Below are 15381 nucleotides of genomic sequence, written 5' to 3' on the forward strand. Positions count from 1 at the left end.
AGTGAAGAACTTGAACTAAAGCTGGCCCTACTTAGTAAAACTGCTTATTGCAAGTATGTAGTTTCTAAAAGAAGTATCTTGTTTGTAGGGCTAACCGTTGAATTCAACTGTCACACATTTCCCCTAAAGAACAAAAACCTACAGCTGCTATCACAAAGCCCCAAAGAAGTTTGGTCCTTTAAGGGGTTAAAGCCCAGTTCCGCTGCTTCCCCTTGCCTCATGAACACCATTTTGATGATATCCATGGGAGTGTCTGCTGTTGGATTAGCCATTGAGTTGGGAACAGAGATAGCTTCTAAAAATCTGAGTGATATCTGGCAGCCAGCCATCAGATTATTCTGATTACCTAAGTACGAGATGTTCTTTTTTTTTTATTTGACAGAGACACAGGGAGAGAGGGAACACAAGCAGGGGGGGTGGGAGAGGGAGAAGCAGGCCTCCCGCGGAGCAGGGAGCCCGATGCGGGGCTCGATCCCAGGACCCCGGGATCATGACCGGAGCCAAAGGCAGACGCGTAACGATGACTGAGCCACCCAGGTGCCCCTACGTACGAGATGTTCTAACAGATGCTGCATATAAAATCCTTTTGCTAAGCTGAGATCCACGAGCAGCAGGAGAGGACTAACCCATTCTAGGCATCTCACATCTTTCTTAATTTTCAAAATAAACTTACAAGGTAAGCATCATTTTATAAATGAAAAACTGAGGTCCAGATTATTACTGGGGCTCAGTGAACTACCCAAGTTCACATAGCTGATAGGTATTTGTAGCAGGAATTGAGACTCAGGTCCCTCAGGTGCCAAAGCACCGCAGTACTGTCTCCAAGAAGAAATACCTTAAGAGAGTTGGGATCTGGGTTGGGGAAAAAAATATCTCAAGCATCAATGTGTGGGACTGTGGAGAGTATACAGACGACAGGATCATTTCCCCAACCTCATTCACTATTGCTCCGAGCAAGTCAAATTCTTCTGCGCTATAATCTCTTTACCTGCATAATAAAGCTAACCAACCATTTATTTTACTTGCTGTAAGTCTGTTGTAAGGATCTAATGAGATAGTTTGTAAATGTGTTTTATAAGGTGAATAAATGTTTCTTCTTACTATAAAACTTTGTGAGTACTCAGCCTAGTTATCTTTTATCAAAATTCAGTTCTCTGGAAAGACACAAGAATTTATTTAGGCTCTAAATGATTCCCTTTTGCAATGAAAATGAAAACTGGCTTCTATTTAATGAACTTTTCAAGAGTTGTTTACTAGCTTTTGCTTCAGGCCTATATACCTCTGCATACATAGAAAGCAGCTCATATGTAGTTTAAAAATGTAATAGCCAGTTATAATCATCCCTTCTCATATATGTGCATCGAGGGCTTTCTCAGTATTGCTTGTTTTCATCGTTAGAAGTAACATCTCTGCACAGAGACTATGTGTGTTACTTCATCCAGTGCATGAATTAATTCATTAGCCAAGTGACTCCTGAACTCCTACCATGTTCTAAGCTCTGTGGTAGGTTCTGGGTATACAGAGCAGAGTAAGATACAGCCTCGGCCCTCAAGGATCTCACAGTTGTGGGAGAAGAGGCACATAAACAGCATGGGTAAATCAGATGCAGTGAGAAGTAGGCAAAGATTTTTTAAACAGGATACAAAAAAAAAGTGACCATAAAAGGAAAAGATCGGTAAATGGAACTTAATTAAAATCAAGAACTTCTCTTCATCAAAACACATCGTCACTAAGAACGTGGAAAAGCAAACCACGGCAGGAGAAAACATTCATAATACATATATCTGACAAAGGGCTCATGTCTGGAATTATAAAGAACTCCCACCAACCAGTAAGGAAAAGACAAAGAACCAATAAAAACTGGGCAAACGACTTGAGCAGGCACTTTTCAAAAAAAAGGTTCTCCAAACGGCCGGGTAAAGTGCTTACTCATCAAGAAAATGAAAACAAAAACCACAATGAGATACTACTAAACCACTGGAATACCAAAAATTAAGAATACATAAATCTTAATTATTTTTTAAAGTTTTTTTTAATTTTTAAGTAATCTCTACACCCAATGTGGACTTCAAACTTACAACCCTGAGATCCAGAGTCGCACGCTCCACTGACTGAACCAGCCAGGCGCCCCCACAAATCTTAATTATAAAACCTAGTGATGGGGCGCCTGGGTGGCTCAGTCGGTTAATTGTCTGTCTGCCTTTGGCTCAGGTCATGATCCCGGGGTCCTGGGATGGAGCCCTGCACTGGGGAGATTTATGTATTTTACTGTGTGGATATAATACCTACATTTAAAAAATAATAATGGGGCGCCTGGGTGGCTCAGTTGGTTAAGCGACTGCCTTCGGCTCAGGTCATCATCCTGGAGTCCCGGGATCAAGTCCCGCATCAGGCTCTCTGCTCGGCAGGGAGTCTGCTTCTCCCTCTGACCCTCCCCCCTCTCATGCTCTCTCTATCTCAGTCTCTCTCTCAAATAAATAAATAAAATCTTAAAAAAAAAAAAAAAAGAAAAGGCAAAACCCTATTAAAAAATAATAATAATAATAATAATGAAGTACAGTGAGAATCTGGAGAGAGAAGTGCCTAACCCTGAGTGAAGCAATCAGGGAAGGCTTCCCCGGGGGTGTTTGAACTGGATCTTGAACAAGAGCTTTTCAGAAGAGGGTCAGAGTCGCCCATACAGACGGCACGCCGAAATGCTCCGCGCCCCGGTGGGCAAGGCGACGGTGACCTGCGGCTGGAACAAAGAAGTGGGAAGGCTAGCGGAGGAACCCGGCTGCACACATCCAGTCAGCTGAGAGCAAAGGCAGGAGGGCCGTGAGGAAAACGGGGTGGCGGCTCTGCTCAGTGCTGGTTTTCCCAAGAGCTCCAGTTCTGCAATGAGTGGAACAGATAGTGTGTGAAAAGGTGTCGCTGCTTTGGGAGAGAAGGGAGCATAAGGCATTTCTCATGGGTGCTTGTCTGACTCACTGAGACATTTTAGCTCACGAGGCCAGGCCTCCCGGTTCCTTCCTCGGGTCACATGAACATGAGCCGCGGCTGGGTCATCGGGAGAGGGCTCTCCGAGGGCAGGAAAGCTCCCCGGCTGGAGGCCCGTGGGCCGCGGGTGGGGGCGCACACGCCCTCACACGCCCGCCCGCCCGCCCGCCCGGCGCGCCTCCGCTTGCGTCCAGAGCCCGCCTGGCCTCTTGGAGAGGCCGGGGCCCTCGGGCTGGCCTTGCGGGAGTGCCAGCCGGGCCGCGGGGCACGGGCCTGCTCTGAAGACGGAGCCCTTCTCCAGCCCCTTCCTCTCCCGTCCTCAGCCCTGCCCCCGGATGCAGGTAAAGCCGAGAGGAAAGGCCCAGGGAGCCGAGGGCCGGGGAACAGCGGGGCCTCCCCGCTGAGAGCGCCCACGTCCGACTGCACGGAGCCCCGGCTCTGGCTCTGAGCCCTTGTGCGGCTTCAGGCCGTCGCTGGGCCTTCGCTTCGCCTCCGTCTGTCACCTGCGGGCTTCCGCCGGGGCTTAGAATACATTCCCTGCCCTGCTCTGCCTTGTTGTCGGTGACGTTTGGGCTTGGTCAGGGGATCCTCGGTGCGCTTCTGTGACACCTTCCGAGGGACACCGCGGCTCAGCACTTGCTTCGAGCCTTGTCGCTGGCCCCATGAGGCTTTCAGCTCCTCAAGAAAAGACACGGTCTCCGAGTCACTGATGCTATCTCCGGCTTCTGGCATTGGGACCGGCAGAAAGCAGACACACTTAATTGGTAGTGACTGAGGAAGGGATGAAAGAAAAGGCTGTCCAGGTGACGGGGGAGGTAGAGAGACACACAAAGAATTTGCCGTCTCTTCCTCCACGTGACTCAGCTGGTCACTCCTGTTGTTGCCTAGACATCTGGCCGAGGACTTGGGCACCCAGCCAGGATCTCACGTTAGAACAGGGCCTCCCCCCTTGGGGCGCCTGGGTGGCTCAGTTGGTTAAGCGACTGCCTTCGGCTCAGGTCGTGATCCTGGAGTCCCTGGATCGAGTCCCTGGATCGAGTCCCTGGATCGAGTCCTGGATCGAGTCCCGGATCGGGCTCCCTGCTCGGCGGGGAGCCTGCTTCTCCCTCTGACCCTCCCCCCTCTCATGTGCTCTTTCTCTCTCATTCTCTCTGTCTCAAATAAATAAATAAAATCTTAAAAAAAAAAAAGAACAGGGCCTCCCCTAAAGCCCGGTTTTAAAGTTTTACCTTATGATCCTGCTTATCTCTTCAGAGATCAAAGTAGCCGACCTCTTGGCTAATCTCTGGGCTCACATTTGTGGAAGCGTTTCTCAGAATGTTGTGATTTCTTGCGGAACAAAGTCAGGGAGAGGAAGTGAAATGCAGACCGGTTTGAATCGGTGGGAGCAGCAGCGACAAGTGCTTTTAGCAGGAGATTAACGGACAGCCGGGATTCTCTGAGTTCCACTCATCCCGAAGGCCATGCTCAACTTCTTAATTTTCCCTCTGCATGTTTATATTCTTTAGTTTCCCTTATAAAACTGTTTTCCTGATAGAAAAATTTCCGTAGAAGAGATTGTCAGGGCGGTTTCTTTTGGTTATCTACGTCTAGACAGGCCTTACTCACGGGTGGGATGACTTGCAAGCGGCCGAAGGCGCACCTGAATCACAAAACTCCCCCCAGCCCGCGGTCTGCGGCCCTGGCTTGAAAGTTCAGCTGCACACAGGTCCTTGCTTGGGCCCCTGACAAAATGTCAGTCATCTGGGAGGGGGTGTGGGTTAAAGTCGTTTACTTGCTAACACCCTCGATTGGTTAATTTGCTCCAACACAGAGACACACCAAGAGCCCTGCACCCGATGACGGGACAGTCTGGGAGGGAGGCTGCCCAGACAGGCACTTACATCCCAAAGGCTGGTGGGCAGACTGTGGGGAGGATTGTTTTCCTACAGGTGTCCTGTCTTCTGACAACAGGGCCTATTCATCACCCCGAGGGCCCAAGAACTAGGAGCAAGCAGCCAGGACTTCAGGAAAAGCGGCCTCCTCTCGTGGGCCAGCTGGGAGAGGGCGCTGGGGAGGAAACACAGCATCCCTCCTGGTCCCTGGTCCCCGCCCTTCCCTCTAGCCTCCTTGCATCCCTGGGGTAAGGGTCACTGTTCCTTCATTTCCTTCCCCTACTCCCCCAGCGCATGGCCCCGCTGTCCTGGAGGCCTGAACTTATTTCATCCGGGGCAAGTTCTTTTATTCACTGTAAGAAAAATGGCTTAGAGAGCAAATACCCTGCGGGGAGGGCACACAGTGAGGGCAACTCTCCACACTAAGACATTAGCAATTGCAGCAGGAAGTTCTCCATTGGGAGGAGTTGCAGGAGGTAAGTGTGGACTCTGGGATTAGGGGAAGCAAAGATCACTAGAGGCTGCGGGGGGCTGGGGAACCAGGGGGAGGGCGCAGGAGCATACCACCAATCCAAATGCCTGCTCGGTGCTCTGTCTGGCTCCAGTCTCTTTACCACAAGACAAATGGACAATGCTAGGCTAATCAAGTTCTTGTTTTTGAAAAACTGAGTTCGTTAAGTTGTAAAACTGTTTTTAAGAAGGTATGATAAGGGCGCCTGGGTGGCTCAGTTGGTTAAGCATCTGCCTTCGGCTCAGGTCATGATCCTGGAGTCCCGGGATCGAGTCCCGGGATCGAGTCCCGCATCGGGCTCCCTGCTCGGCAGGGAGTCTGCTTCTCCCTCTGACCCTCCTCCCTCTCATGCTCTCTGTCTCTCATTCTCTCTGTCTCAAATAAATAAATAAAATCTTTAAAAAAAAAAAAAAAGAAGGTATGATAAAAATAAAAATTAAGGATAGTCATTTTAGGAAGGAATCCAGGAAAATAGTAGGATTTTTTTTTTTTAAGATTTTATTTATTTATTTGACAGAGAGAGACACAGCGAGAGAGGGAACACAAGCAGGGGGAGTGGGAGAGGGAGAAGCAGGCTTCCGGCTGAGCAGGGAGCCCGATGCGGGGCTCGATTCCAGGACCCTGGGATCATGACCTGAGCCGAAGGCAGACGCTTAACCATCTGAGCCACCCAGGCGCCCCAAAAGAGTAGGATTGATAGGCACACGTAGATCTTCAATAATATTAGTGGTAACGACCTGTTTTGTAAGCTGGTCCCATTTACATGGGTGTTGTTTAATTTTTCATACGGCTTATAAGTACAAATATATACACTATGTTTAATTCTCCAAACTCTGAAATATTTTATTACATATATATTTGGATGTAGATGTGTAAAAGAGAGATGGGGGCTCTGGTTCACACATATTTTCTGATTACGTGCAAAGTAATGTGTTGGGAGGGGAGTGTCAAGAGTCTTAGGTCAGACAGACCTGAATCACAAAGCAGCAACAATCAACTTCTTGGGGATGTCAAGGCACTGATTTTTTTCAGATCCATACTGACACAAGTCTACCCAAATATCACCAACCCTATTGTAATTCATGTTTAGAAAAATGACAAGAAAATAAATATATAAATAAATAAAAATTTAAAAAAAATAATAAAGAAAAACGACAAGAAGTTCATGTATCAGTGAAAATGTAAAAAGGAGAAATGGCTATAAGTAAAAGTGTGGAGGAGGCATTTTACAACTTACCTAGATGAGACATTTAATTTTGCAATCCATTTCATTGATGTATAATTAAAGCACAATAAAATTGACCAATTTTCAGAGCCCAGTTTGATGAGTTTTGTCAATACATTTAGTTGCATATTCACTACCAGAATCTAGACACAGAACACATCTCCATCACCTCCACAAGTTTCCTAATGCCCTTGTATTGATCCCCTCTCCCATTCCCTAGCCCTGGTAGCCACTGATCTGCTTCCTATTACTAGGTTTCCTTTTCTAGAATTTCATAGAAATAGAATCATACAGTGAGTAGTCTGTATGATTGTTTCTGTAGTGGTTTGTCTCTGGCTTCTGTCACTTAGCATAATGCTTTTGAGAGTCATCCATATGGTTGCATGTATTGGTAGTTTATTCTGTTTTGTTGCCTCATGGAGGTACTCATTTGCATGGATATGCCACAATTTATTTATTCACTTATTGATGAACATTTGAGTTATTTCTCATTTTTTAACTGATTTTTTTTATCATGGTAAAATGTATATATCATAAAATTTGTTATTTTAACAATTTTATTTATTTATTTATTTATTTATTTTTTTTTTTTTTTTAAAGATTTTATTTATTTGACAGAGAGAGATACAGCGAGAGAGGGAACACAAGCAGGGGGAGTGGGAGAGGGAGAAGCAGGCTTCCCGCCGAGCCGGGAGCCCGATGCGGGGCTCGATCCCAGGACCCTGAGATCATGACCTGAGCCGAAGGCAGTTGCCCAACCAACTAAGCCACCCAGGCGCCCTATTTTAACAATTTTAAAGCGTACAATGTAGTGGCATTAATTACACTCAAAATATTGTGTAACCATCACCACTATATATTCCTAAAATTCTTTCATCACCCCAAACAGAAACTCTGTAACCATTTAACAATAACTCCCCATTCTTCTGCTCCCGGTCCCTGGTGACCCCTAATCTACTTTCTGTCTCTATGAATGTGCCTACTCTGGATATTTCATATAAGCGAAATCACACAGTATTTGTCCTTCAGTGTCTGGCTTATTTCATTTAGCATAAGGTTTTCAGGTTTCACCCATGTTGTAGCATGTTTCAGAACTTCTTTCATTTTTACAGCTGAATAATATTCTGTTGTGTAAATATGCCACATTTTGTTTATCTATTTATCTTTCGGTGCACACTTAGGTTGTTCCCATATTTCTAATTTGTAGTTATTGTGAATAAAGCTGCTATGGATATTCAAGTCCTAATCTTTGTGTGGACGTGTGCTTTCATTTCTCTTGGATAAATACGTAGAAGTGGAATTACCTGATCATTTGGTAAGTAAATGCTTAACTTTATAAGAAACTGCTAAGCTAATTTACAAAGTGGCTTGTAACATTTGTATTCTCATTAGTTACCTATGAGAGTTCCCGTTGCACCACATCTTCACCAACACTTGGTAGAGTCCAACTTTTGAATGGAAATAATTCCGGTGGGTGTGTAGTAGGATCTTATTTTAGTTTTAATTTGTGTTTCCTTATGTAAATGATGTTGAGCATCTTTTCCTATTCTTAGCTGTCATCCATATATCTTCTTTTGTGAGATGAAATGAGGTGTCTGTTTAAATCTCTTTCCCATTTTTAAAATCAAGCTGTTGTCTTATTATTACAGAGTTTTAAGAGTTCTTCATATAGTCTAGTTACAAGTCTGTTATCAGACCTGTATGTATTCGCATTCACATACATATTTGCAAAATTTATGTTGTGAATACTTTCTCAGTCTGTGGTTTCCTTCTTCATTGTTTTCATGGTGTCTTTTTTTTCTTAAGAGAGAGAGAGACAGAGAGAAAGAATCTTAAGCAGGCTCCATACCCAGCTTGGAGTCGGATGTGGGGCTTGATCCCACAACCCTGAGATCATGACCTGAGCCAATATCAATAGTTGGACGCTTAACTGACTGAGCCACACAGGCCCCCCCATGGTATCTTTTGAAAAGCAAATTAATTTTGAAGTAGTTTATCATTTTTATGGGTTGTACCTTTTGTCTTTTATCAAATAAATCGCTAACTCAAGATCCCAGGGGCACCTGGTTAGCTCAGTCTGTGGAGCATGTGACTCTTGATCTCAGGGTTGTGGGCTCAAGCCCCATGTTACATGTAGAGATTACTTAAAAATACAATCTTTTTTTTTTTTAAAGATTTTATTTTTTTATTTTTTTGACAGAGAGAGACATAGCGAGAGCAGGAACACAAGCAGGGGGAGTGGGAGAGGGAGAAGCAGGCTTCCCGCAGAGCAGGGAGCCCGATGCGGGGCTCGATCCCAGGACCCTGGGATCATGACCTGAGCCGAAGGCAGACGCGTAACGACTGAGCCACCCAGGTGCCCTAAAAATACAATCTTAAAAAAAACAAAAAGATCCCAATGTTTTTTCCTTTGCTTTCCTCTAGAAATTTAGTAAGTTTAGACCTATGGTTCATTTCTAACTAATTATTGAATATAGTTTGCAGTAATAGTCATGGTATATATTTTTTTGTTTTGCATATAGATTGTTCCAGCACTGTTTGAGATTATCCTTTTCCCATTGAAATACTGTCTTTTTAAAAAATCATTTGCTAATATGTGTATGTCTATTTCTGAATTCTCTAGTCTGTTCTAGTGGTCTGTATGTCTTTATACACCAGCACTTTACTTTTTGTAACTTTACTGTAACTTTATAATGTCTTGAAATCAGATGGTGTATGTCTTCCAACTTTGTTCTTTTTCAAAATTATTTTAGCTAATCTAGGACTTTTGCATTTCCATATAAATTTAGATTCAGCTTGTTAATTTCTACAACAAAACACTGCTAGGATTTTGACTGAGATTGTATTGAATCCACACATCAATTTAGAGACAACTGACATGTTAATGATAGTGAATCTTTTGATCCACAAATTTGGTATATCTCTCCATTTATTTAGGTCTTTCATTTTTCTCAGCAATATTTTGTTATATTTACCATACCAAAGTCTTGCACATATTTTGTTAAATTTATCCATAAGTATTTTCTATTCTTATGCTATTTATTGTTTTTTTATTTTTATTTTTTAAAGATTTTATTTATTTGAGAGAGAGAGAGAGAACACAAGAGGGATGAGGGGCAGAGGGAGAAGCAGACTCCCCACTGAGCAGGGAGCCCGATGTGGGGCTCAATCCCAGGACTCCAGGATCATGACCTGAGCCGAAGGCAGACGCTTAACCGACTGAGCCACCCAGGCGCCCCTAAATATTGTTTTTTAAATTTTTACAATTTATCATCGCTTGTATACAGAAATACAATAGAATCTTTGTATATTAATTTTTTATTCTGTAACTTGCTAAACTCACTTAGTAGTTCTAGTAACTTTTTGATAGATTCCTTTGGTTTTTCTACATAGATAATCATGTTACCTTACTTCTTTCTTTCCTGTCTGTATGGCTTTTGTTTCTTTTTATTTTCTTATTGCACTGGATAGGATTTCCTGTACTACTGAATGGAAGTGGTGACAGTGGACATCTCTAAAATGACATCTTTTAAAGAGAGAGGATGACACCTTTAAACATTTTTTCCTGTCCCAAATAGAAATAATCACTGGCTGTATAGAGGTACAAGCAAAATATGATGGGATGAGTTGGGGTTGGCAGAAAATGGAGCAATTAAATCCTATCCATTGGGGACTGTTTATAGAAGGCAAAGTTTTTAAGCAAGTTCTTTGGCTCTTCTTGATCTGACCTGGGTAGGTGACATTATCTGTAGTCTGTTTCCCCCACCCTACCCTTGCTATGGGTGTTCCCCTTCCTGATGCTTCCAGCCAACAGAGCTACCATGACTCTCTATCCATTGCTTCCAGGATGCTGTCCTCTCCTGATGTGATGGCATGCTCACGGACCTGCTCCCGCATCCTGGGGCTGAGCCTCGGGACTACCGCCCTGTTTGCTGCTGGAGCCAACTTGGTTCTCCTCTTTCCTAACTGGGATGTGACCTACCTGTTGAGAGGCCTCATTGGCAGGCATGCCATGCTGGGCTCTGGGCTCTGGGGAGGAGGACTCATGGTAAGTGTTTGGAGTTTCTTGGGTGTGAATTCCCCAAACACCCCTCAGGGTGGAGCAGGGAAGTGGCAGGGGAGTAGTGTTTTGGTTCTTTGCAAGAATGCTTGGTCTTGGGGGTGCCTGGCTGGCTCAATGGGTAGAGCATGTGACTCCTGATCTCAGGGTTGTGAGTTTGAGCCCCACATTGGGCGTAGAGATTACTTAAAAATAAAATCTTAAAAAAAAAAAAAAAAAAGAATGCTTGATCTAGCAAGCTGGTCTTGGGTCTATAGCAATTCCAAGGAATAGGTGACTCTAGGAAGACTTGTCAGGTCTTGTTGCTGAACTTTGGCTTAGGACAAGAAGGCTGGGTATAAACATTGCCATCCAGAGAGTCAGGTCAGGCTAGTCATCCAATTGGGTCCTGACAGTCAAAGCGAAACCCTCTGGGAAAGATAGGATTATCAAATTCATGTGAGGTGCCCAACGGATCTATTTCAAAGGCACAAGTGGCAGCTAGAAATGTCGATTACCCAATCTCTTCTTACCATTCTTCTCCCCTCTCCCAGGTACTCACTGCAGCTATCCTCATCTCCTTGATGGGCTGGAGATATGGCTGCTTCAGTAAGAGTGGGCCCTGCCGAAGTGTAAGCACCAGATTCTACTCTTCTAATACCTAGACTGTCCCCACATCCTATTACTCTATAGGCAGACTGGTAAAGAGGCAATTTCAGTCTTGGGGCTTGAAGTCAGGTCCTGACTGTACCCTTCATAACCCTAAGCTGTTGGGCAAGTTCCTTAACCTTTCTGAGCTCAGGTCCTCATCTATAAAATGGGAGTGAACAGGATCAAGTTAAGGGAGTAAGTGCTTAATGAGCCAGAAATGTCTATATACATGTGAGGAACTGCTACTATTACTTTAACCTACTGAACAATATGGACATGAGTTAAATGCACTGCACTCATGTGTCATTGATAGAAAATTTCCTGGGGTGCCTGCTGGTTCAGTGGGTAGAGCGTGCACTCAATCTCCAGGTTGTGAGTTCAAGCCCCATGTTGGGTGTGGAGTCTGCTTAAAAAAAAAGAAAGAAAGAAATGTCCTGGCTGTTTTGTTTAATTTTTCTTAGAGTTGGAAGGTTTTCCAGAAATCATCTAATGACTAGATTCTAGTCTAACCCCTCCATTTTACAGAAAATGAAACTGGGGCCCAGAGTAAATTTGCACTTACAACTACAGTGGCATTCATATAGATCTGAAAAATCTCACTACATAGGTAGTATAAGATATATTGCTTATTCAGTCTCAGACACATGAATTTGTGGCCTCCTTACAGTAACTCTAGAGCCTACTTTGATATCTGCCGCCCACGTATTGGGAACCCCACTGATTCAGAGTTATATGTTAAAGAATTAAATATAAACACCCACACATTTCATTCACTATCTGTTCTCAGTCTCATCTGGTTTTCCCCTAGGCGAGTGAGTTGTTCTCAGACTTGTGTGTGCATCAGAATCCCTTCAGGGTTTGTTAAAACATATTGCTGGCTCCACCCCCAGATTTTCTTTCTTCCTTTTTTTTTTTTTTTAAAGAGATATTGTCTGAGGAAAGGAGAAGGTAGGAGAGACAGGAGAGTTGACTTTATTTATTTATTGTTTTTAGAGGTGAGGGAGGAGAGAGACAGGGAAAGAGAGAATCTTAAGCAGGCTCCACGCCCAGCGCAGAGTCTGATGCAGGGCGTGATCTCATGACCCTGAGATCATGACCTGAGCTGAAATCAAGAGTCAGACGCTTAACCGACTGAGCCACCCAGGCGCTCCAGCCCCAACTTTTCTGGTTCAGAAGGTGGAGTGAAGCAGGAAGTTGTCCATTTCTAACAAGTTTTCAGGTGATGTGATGCTGCCAGGGCCGGGACCCCATTTTGAGCATTTCCCTGGCTCCTCCCCAGTTCCCAACTAGTGTGACATTGTGGGAAAAGGACTCTATGATTCCATATAAAAATTATATCTATATTTTATTTAAATTTTTAAAATATGTATTCTTTCGAAGGGAGAAAACGACCTTGTATTCTGAGAAAGAAGCCAATTTAAAAGCAAGCTAGACTCCTGCCAGGAAATGAACTCATTGTTATCTTTGGGGAGGGAAGTGAGTGGTGCACAGACTAAGCGCAATGACAGAACAGGAGTCCCTTCTGAGCTGACTGCAATTTCTGTCTCTGTCTCCCTCCCTCCCTTCTTTTCTACCTCCTTCCCTCTTTCCTCCCTTGTTTCCTTTCATGTTTGATTTGAGAAAGAGAGGAATCAGGGGTAGGAGCTTGGAACTTTTGGAAATACAGCTTTCCCTTAAAAGAGTCAGAAATGAGCATGCGGGGGATGCGTGGGTGGCTCAGTCGTTAAGCATCTGCCTTTGGCTCAGGTCATGATCTCAGGGTCCTGGGATCGAGCCCCGCATCGGGCTCCCTGCTCTGCGGGAAGCCTGCTTCTCCCTCTCCCACTCCCCCTGCTTGTGTTCCCTCTCTCGCTGTGTCTCTCTCTGTCAAATAAATAAATAAAATCTTTAAAAAAATTTTTAAAATAGTAAAAAAGAAAAGGGCATGAGATGACCATCCAACCCTTCTACCCAGAGGCTATTTAAACTTTTTTTAAAAGATTTATTAATTTATTTGAGAGAGAGAGAGAGCGCACGCACAGGCGCAAGTGGGGGGGTGGTGAGGGGCAGAGGAGAGGGATAATATTAAGCAGACTCCATGCTTAGTGTGGAGCCTGACACAGGGCTCGATCTCACAACACAGATCATGACCTGAGCCAACATCAAGAGTCAGTAACTGACTGAGCCACCCAGTGGCCCCTGAGTGTAAAAGTTTTTGATGCCAACCTGCTGAGAAGCTCTGGAGGGAGAGCCTACCGGGTCAGGGAGACCGAGGTCCAAGTGCCACTGCTTCCCCCTTCTCATGCGTTCTCTCCCATCCCTTCCTGGCTCTACCCATTGACCCCTCATCAGCCACCCTGCCTTGGTTATGCTTTAATGGAGGTGCCAGGGGCAGCATTATTCCCATGTGATTTGATGGGGAAGAGCCCGAGTGCCAGAGAAGTTAGGCTTGTCCAGATCACCCCATCACCTGGTCATGACCCGGTCTCACCTCGTGGCTTCTTCCCTCCCTCTACAGATGCTCACTTCTCTGCTGTCCAGTAGCCTGGCTTTTCTTGGAGCCTTGATTTGCTTTATCACTTCCGGAGTAGCCCTGAAAGATGGTCCATTTTGCATGTTTGATGTCTCATCCTTCAATCAGACGCAAGCTTGGAAATATGGTTACCCATTCCAAGACTTGCATAACAGGTAAATGGGCGGAAACTTGGATTTTCAGTCTTCTCAGAGAGACAAAGACAGACAGAAAGACACACAGATGGCCTACAAACTCCTCTTGGTCACACGTTCTAGCATCTCCCTTCTTTGATGCTTGGCATTTTGCAGGTGCAGTAACAACAGTCACCCTCAAGAGTCTAGACCTATGGCCTTAGCTGGGGGGAGGCCCCAGGTTTCTACTGAGGTTGTTTACTTGGCTTTTCTTAGTTATTCCTCAACCCCTGGTCTCCCTCCCCTTTTTTTTTCTTTTGGGATAGGAATTATTTGTATGACCATTCCCTCTGGAACTCTGTCTGCCTGGAGCCTTCTAAAGCTGTTATTTGGCACGTGGCCTTCTTCTCCATCCTTCTGTGCATCAGCCTCCTCCAGATTCTCCTGGTGGTCATTCATTTCATCAACAGCTTCCTGGGCCTTTTCTGCAGCCTCTGTGAGAAGTGATAGGGAATGCCCTGTCATGCATGAGAGTTTTCCTCCGAAGCTGCCTTGAATCCCTTCTGCAGGATGGATTATAACCGAACTTTCCTTTTAGGTATATGCCTGTAGTGATAATAACAGTAATGATTCCTTGCACATGTATTGAATGATATATGCATTTGAAATCACATTGTAAACTGCAAGATGATATGTTAGTAGAAGGAATAATTAAGTCATTATTATTGTGCAGGAACTTACAGTTCATAAATGTCCTCCAGCCATGGTCTCATTTCAGCCTCTCAACAACTCCATAAAACTGGCCACATGTCACAGATATAGAAGTTGAAGCTCCTAGAGCATAACGGACTTGCTGCCTAAAACCACTCAACTGGATTCAGGGAAAGTCAGTACCTGAGCTCCAATCTTCTAAATTCAAGTTCACCAGTTGTTATGGATTGAATTGTGGGTCCTCAAAACTCATAGGTTGAAGCCCTAACTCCCAATGTGACTGTATTTGTAGATAGAACCCTTAGGAAAGTAGTTAAGGTTAAATGAGGTCATAAAGGTAGGACCCTAACCCAGTAGGACTGGCATCCTTATAAAAAGAGGATGAGGGGGCGCCTGGGTGGCTCAGTTGGTTAAGCGACTGCCTTCGGCTCAGGTCATGATCCTGGAGTCCCTGGATCAAGTCCCACATCGGGCTCCCCGCTCGGTGGGGAGTCTGCTTCTCCCTCTGACCCTCCCTCCTCTCATGTGCTTGCTCTCTCTCATTCTCTCTCTCTCAAATAAATAAATAAAATCTTTAAAAAAAAAAAAAAAAAGAGGATGAGACACCAGATCTCTCTCTCCACACAAGCACAGAAGAAGCCATGTGAGGACACAGCCAGAAGGTGGCCACCTGCAAGCTAAGGAGGGGGCCCTCAATAGAAACCAACCTTGTTGGTACATTCATGTTGGGACTTCCAGCCTCCAGAAAATAAATGTCTGTGGTTTG

The 15381-nt window shown here is 44.7% G+C and overlaps 1 protein-coding gene across 4 annotated transcripts; it reads left to right on the forward strand.

Moving 5' to 3' along the window:
• Positions 1–2774: 2774 nt before the first annotated feature.
• On the forward strand, positions 2775–15074 carry TM4SF19 (transmembrane 4 L six family member 19). Of its 4 annotated transcripts, XM_034999922.1 has the most exons (7): positions 2775–3320; positions 7797–7904; positions 10061–10190; positions 10436–10637; positions 11183–11260; positions 13777–13946; positions 14231–15074. In XM_034999922.1, the coding sequence occupies exons 4-7, from the start codon at positions 10437–10439 to the stop codon at positions 14409–14411; spliced, it is 630 nt and encodes a 209-aa protein (XP_034855813.1). In that variant the 5' UTR covers positions 2775–3320; positions 7797–7904; positions 10061–10190; position 10436; the 3' UTR covers positions 14412–15074. The 4 variants fall into 4 exon arrangements, with proteins under 4 accessions (XP_034855813.1, XP_034855815.1, XP_034855812.1 ...); XM_034999921.1 differs by lacking the exon at positions 10061–10190 and having other exon boundaries at positions 2779–3320; positions 14231–15073; XM_034999923.1 differs by lacking the exons at positions 2775–3320; positions 7797–7904 and adding an exon at positions 8035–8059.
• Positions 15075–15381: the final 307 nt, after the last annotated feature.

The sequence above is a fragment of the Mirounga leonina genome, unplaced genomic scaffold (assembly GCF_011800145.1).
Source record: "Mirounga leonina isolate KUSES-001 unplaced genomic scaffold, KU_Mleo_1.0 Mir_115, whole genome shotgun sequence".
In the NCBI taxonomy this organism is placed as follows: domain Eukaryota; kingdom Metazoa; phylum Chordata; class Mammalia; order Carnivora; family Phocidae; genus Mirounga; species Mirounga leonina.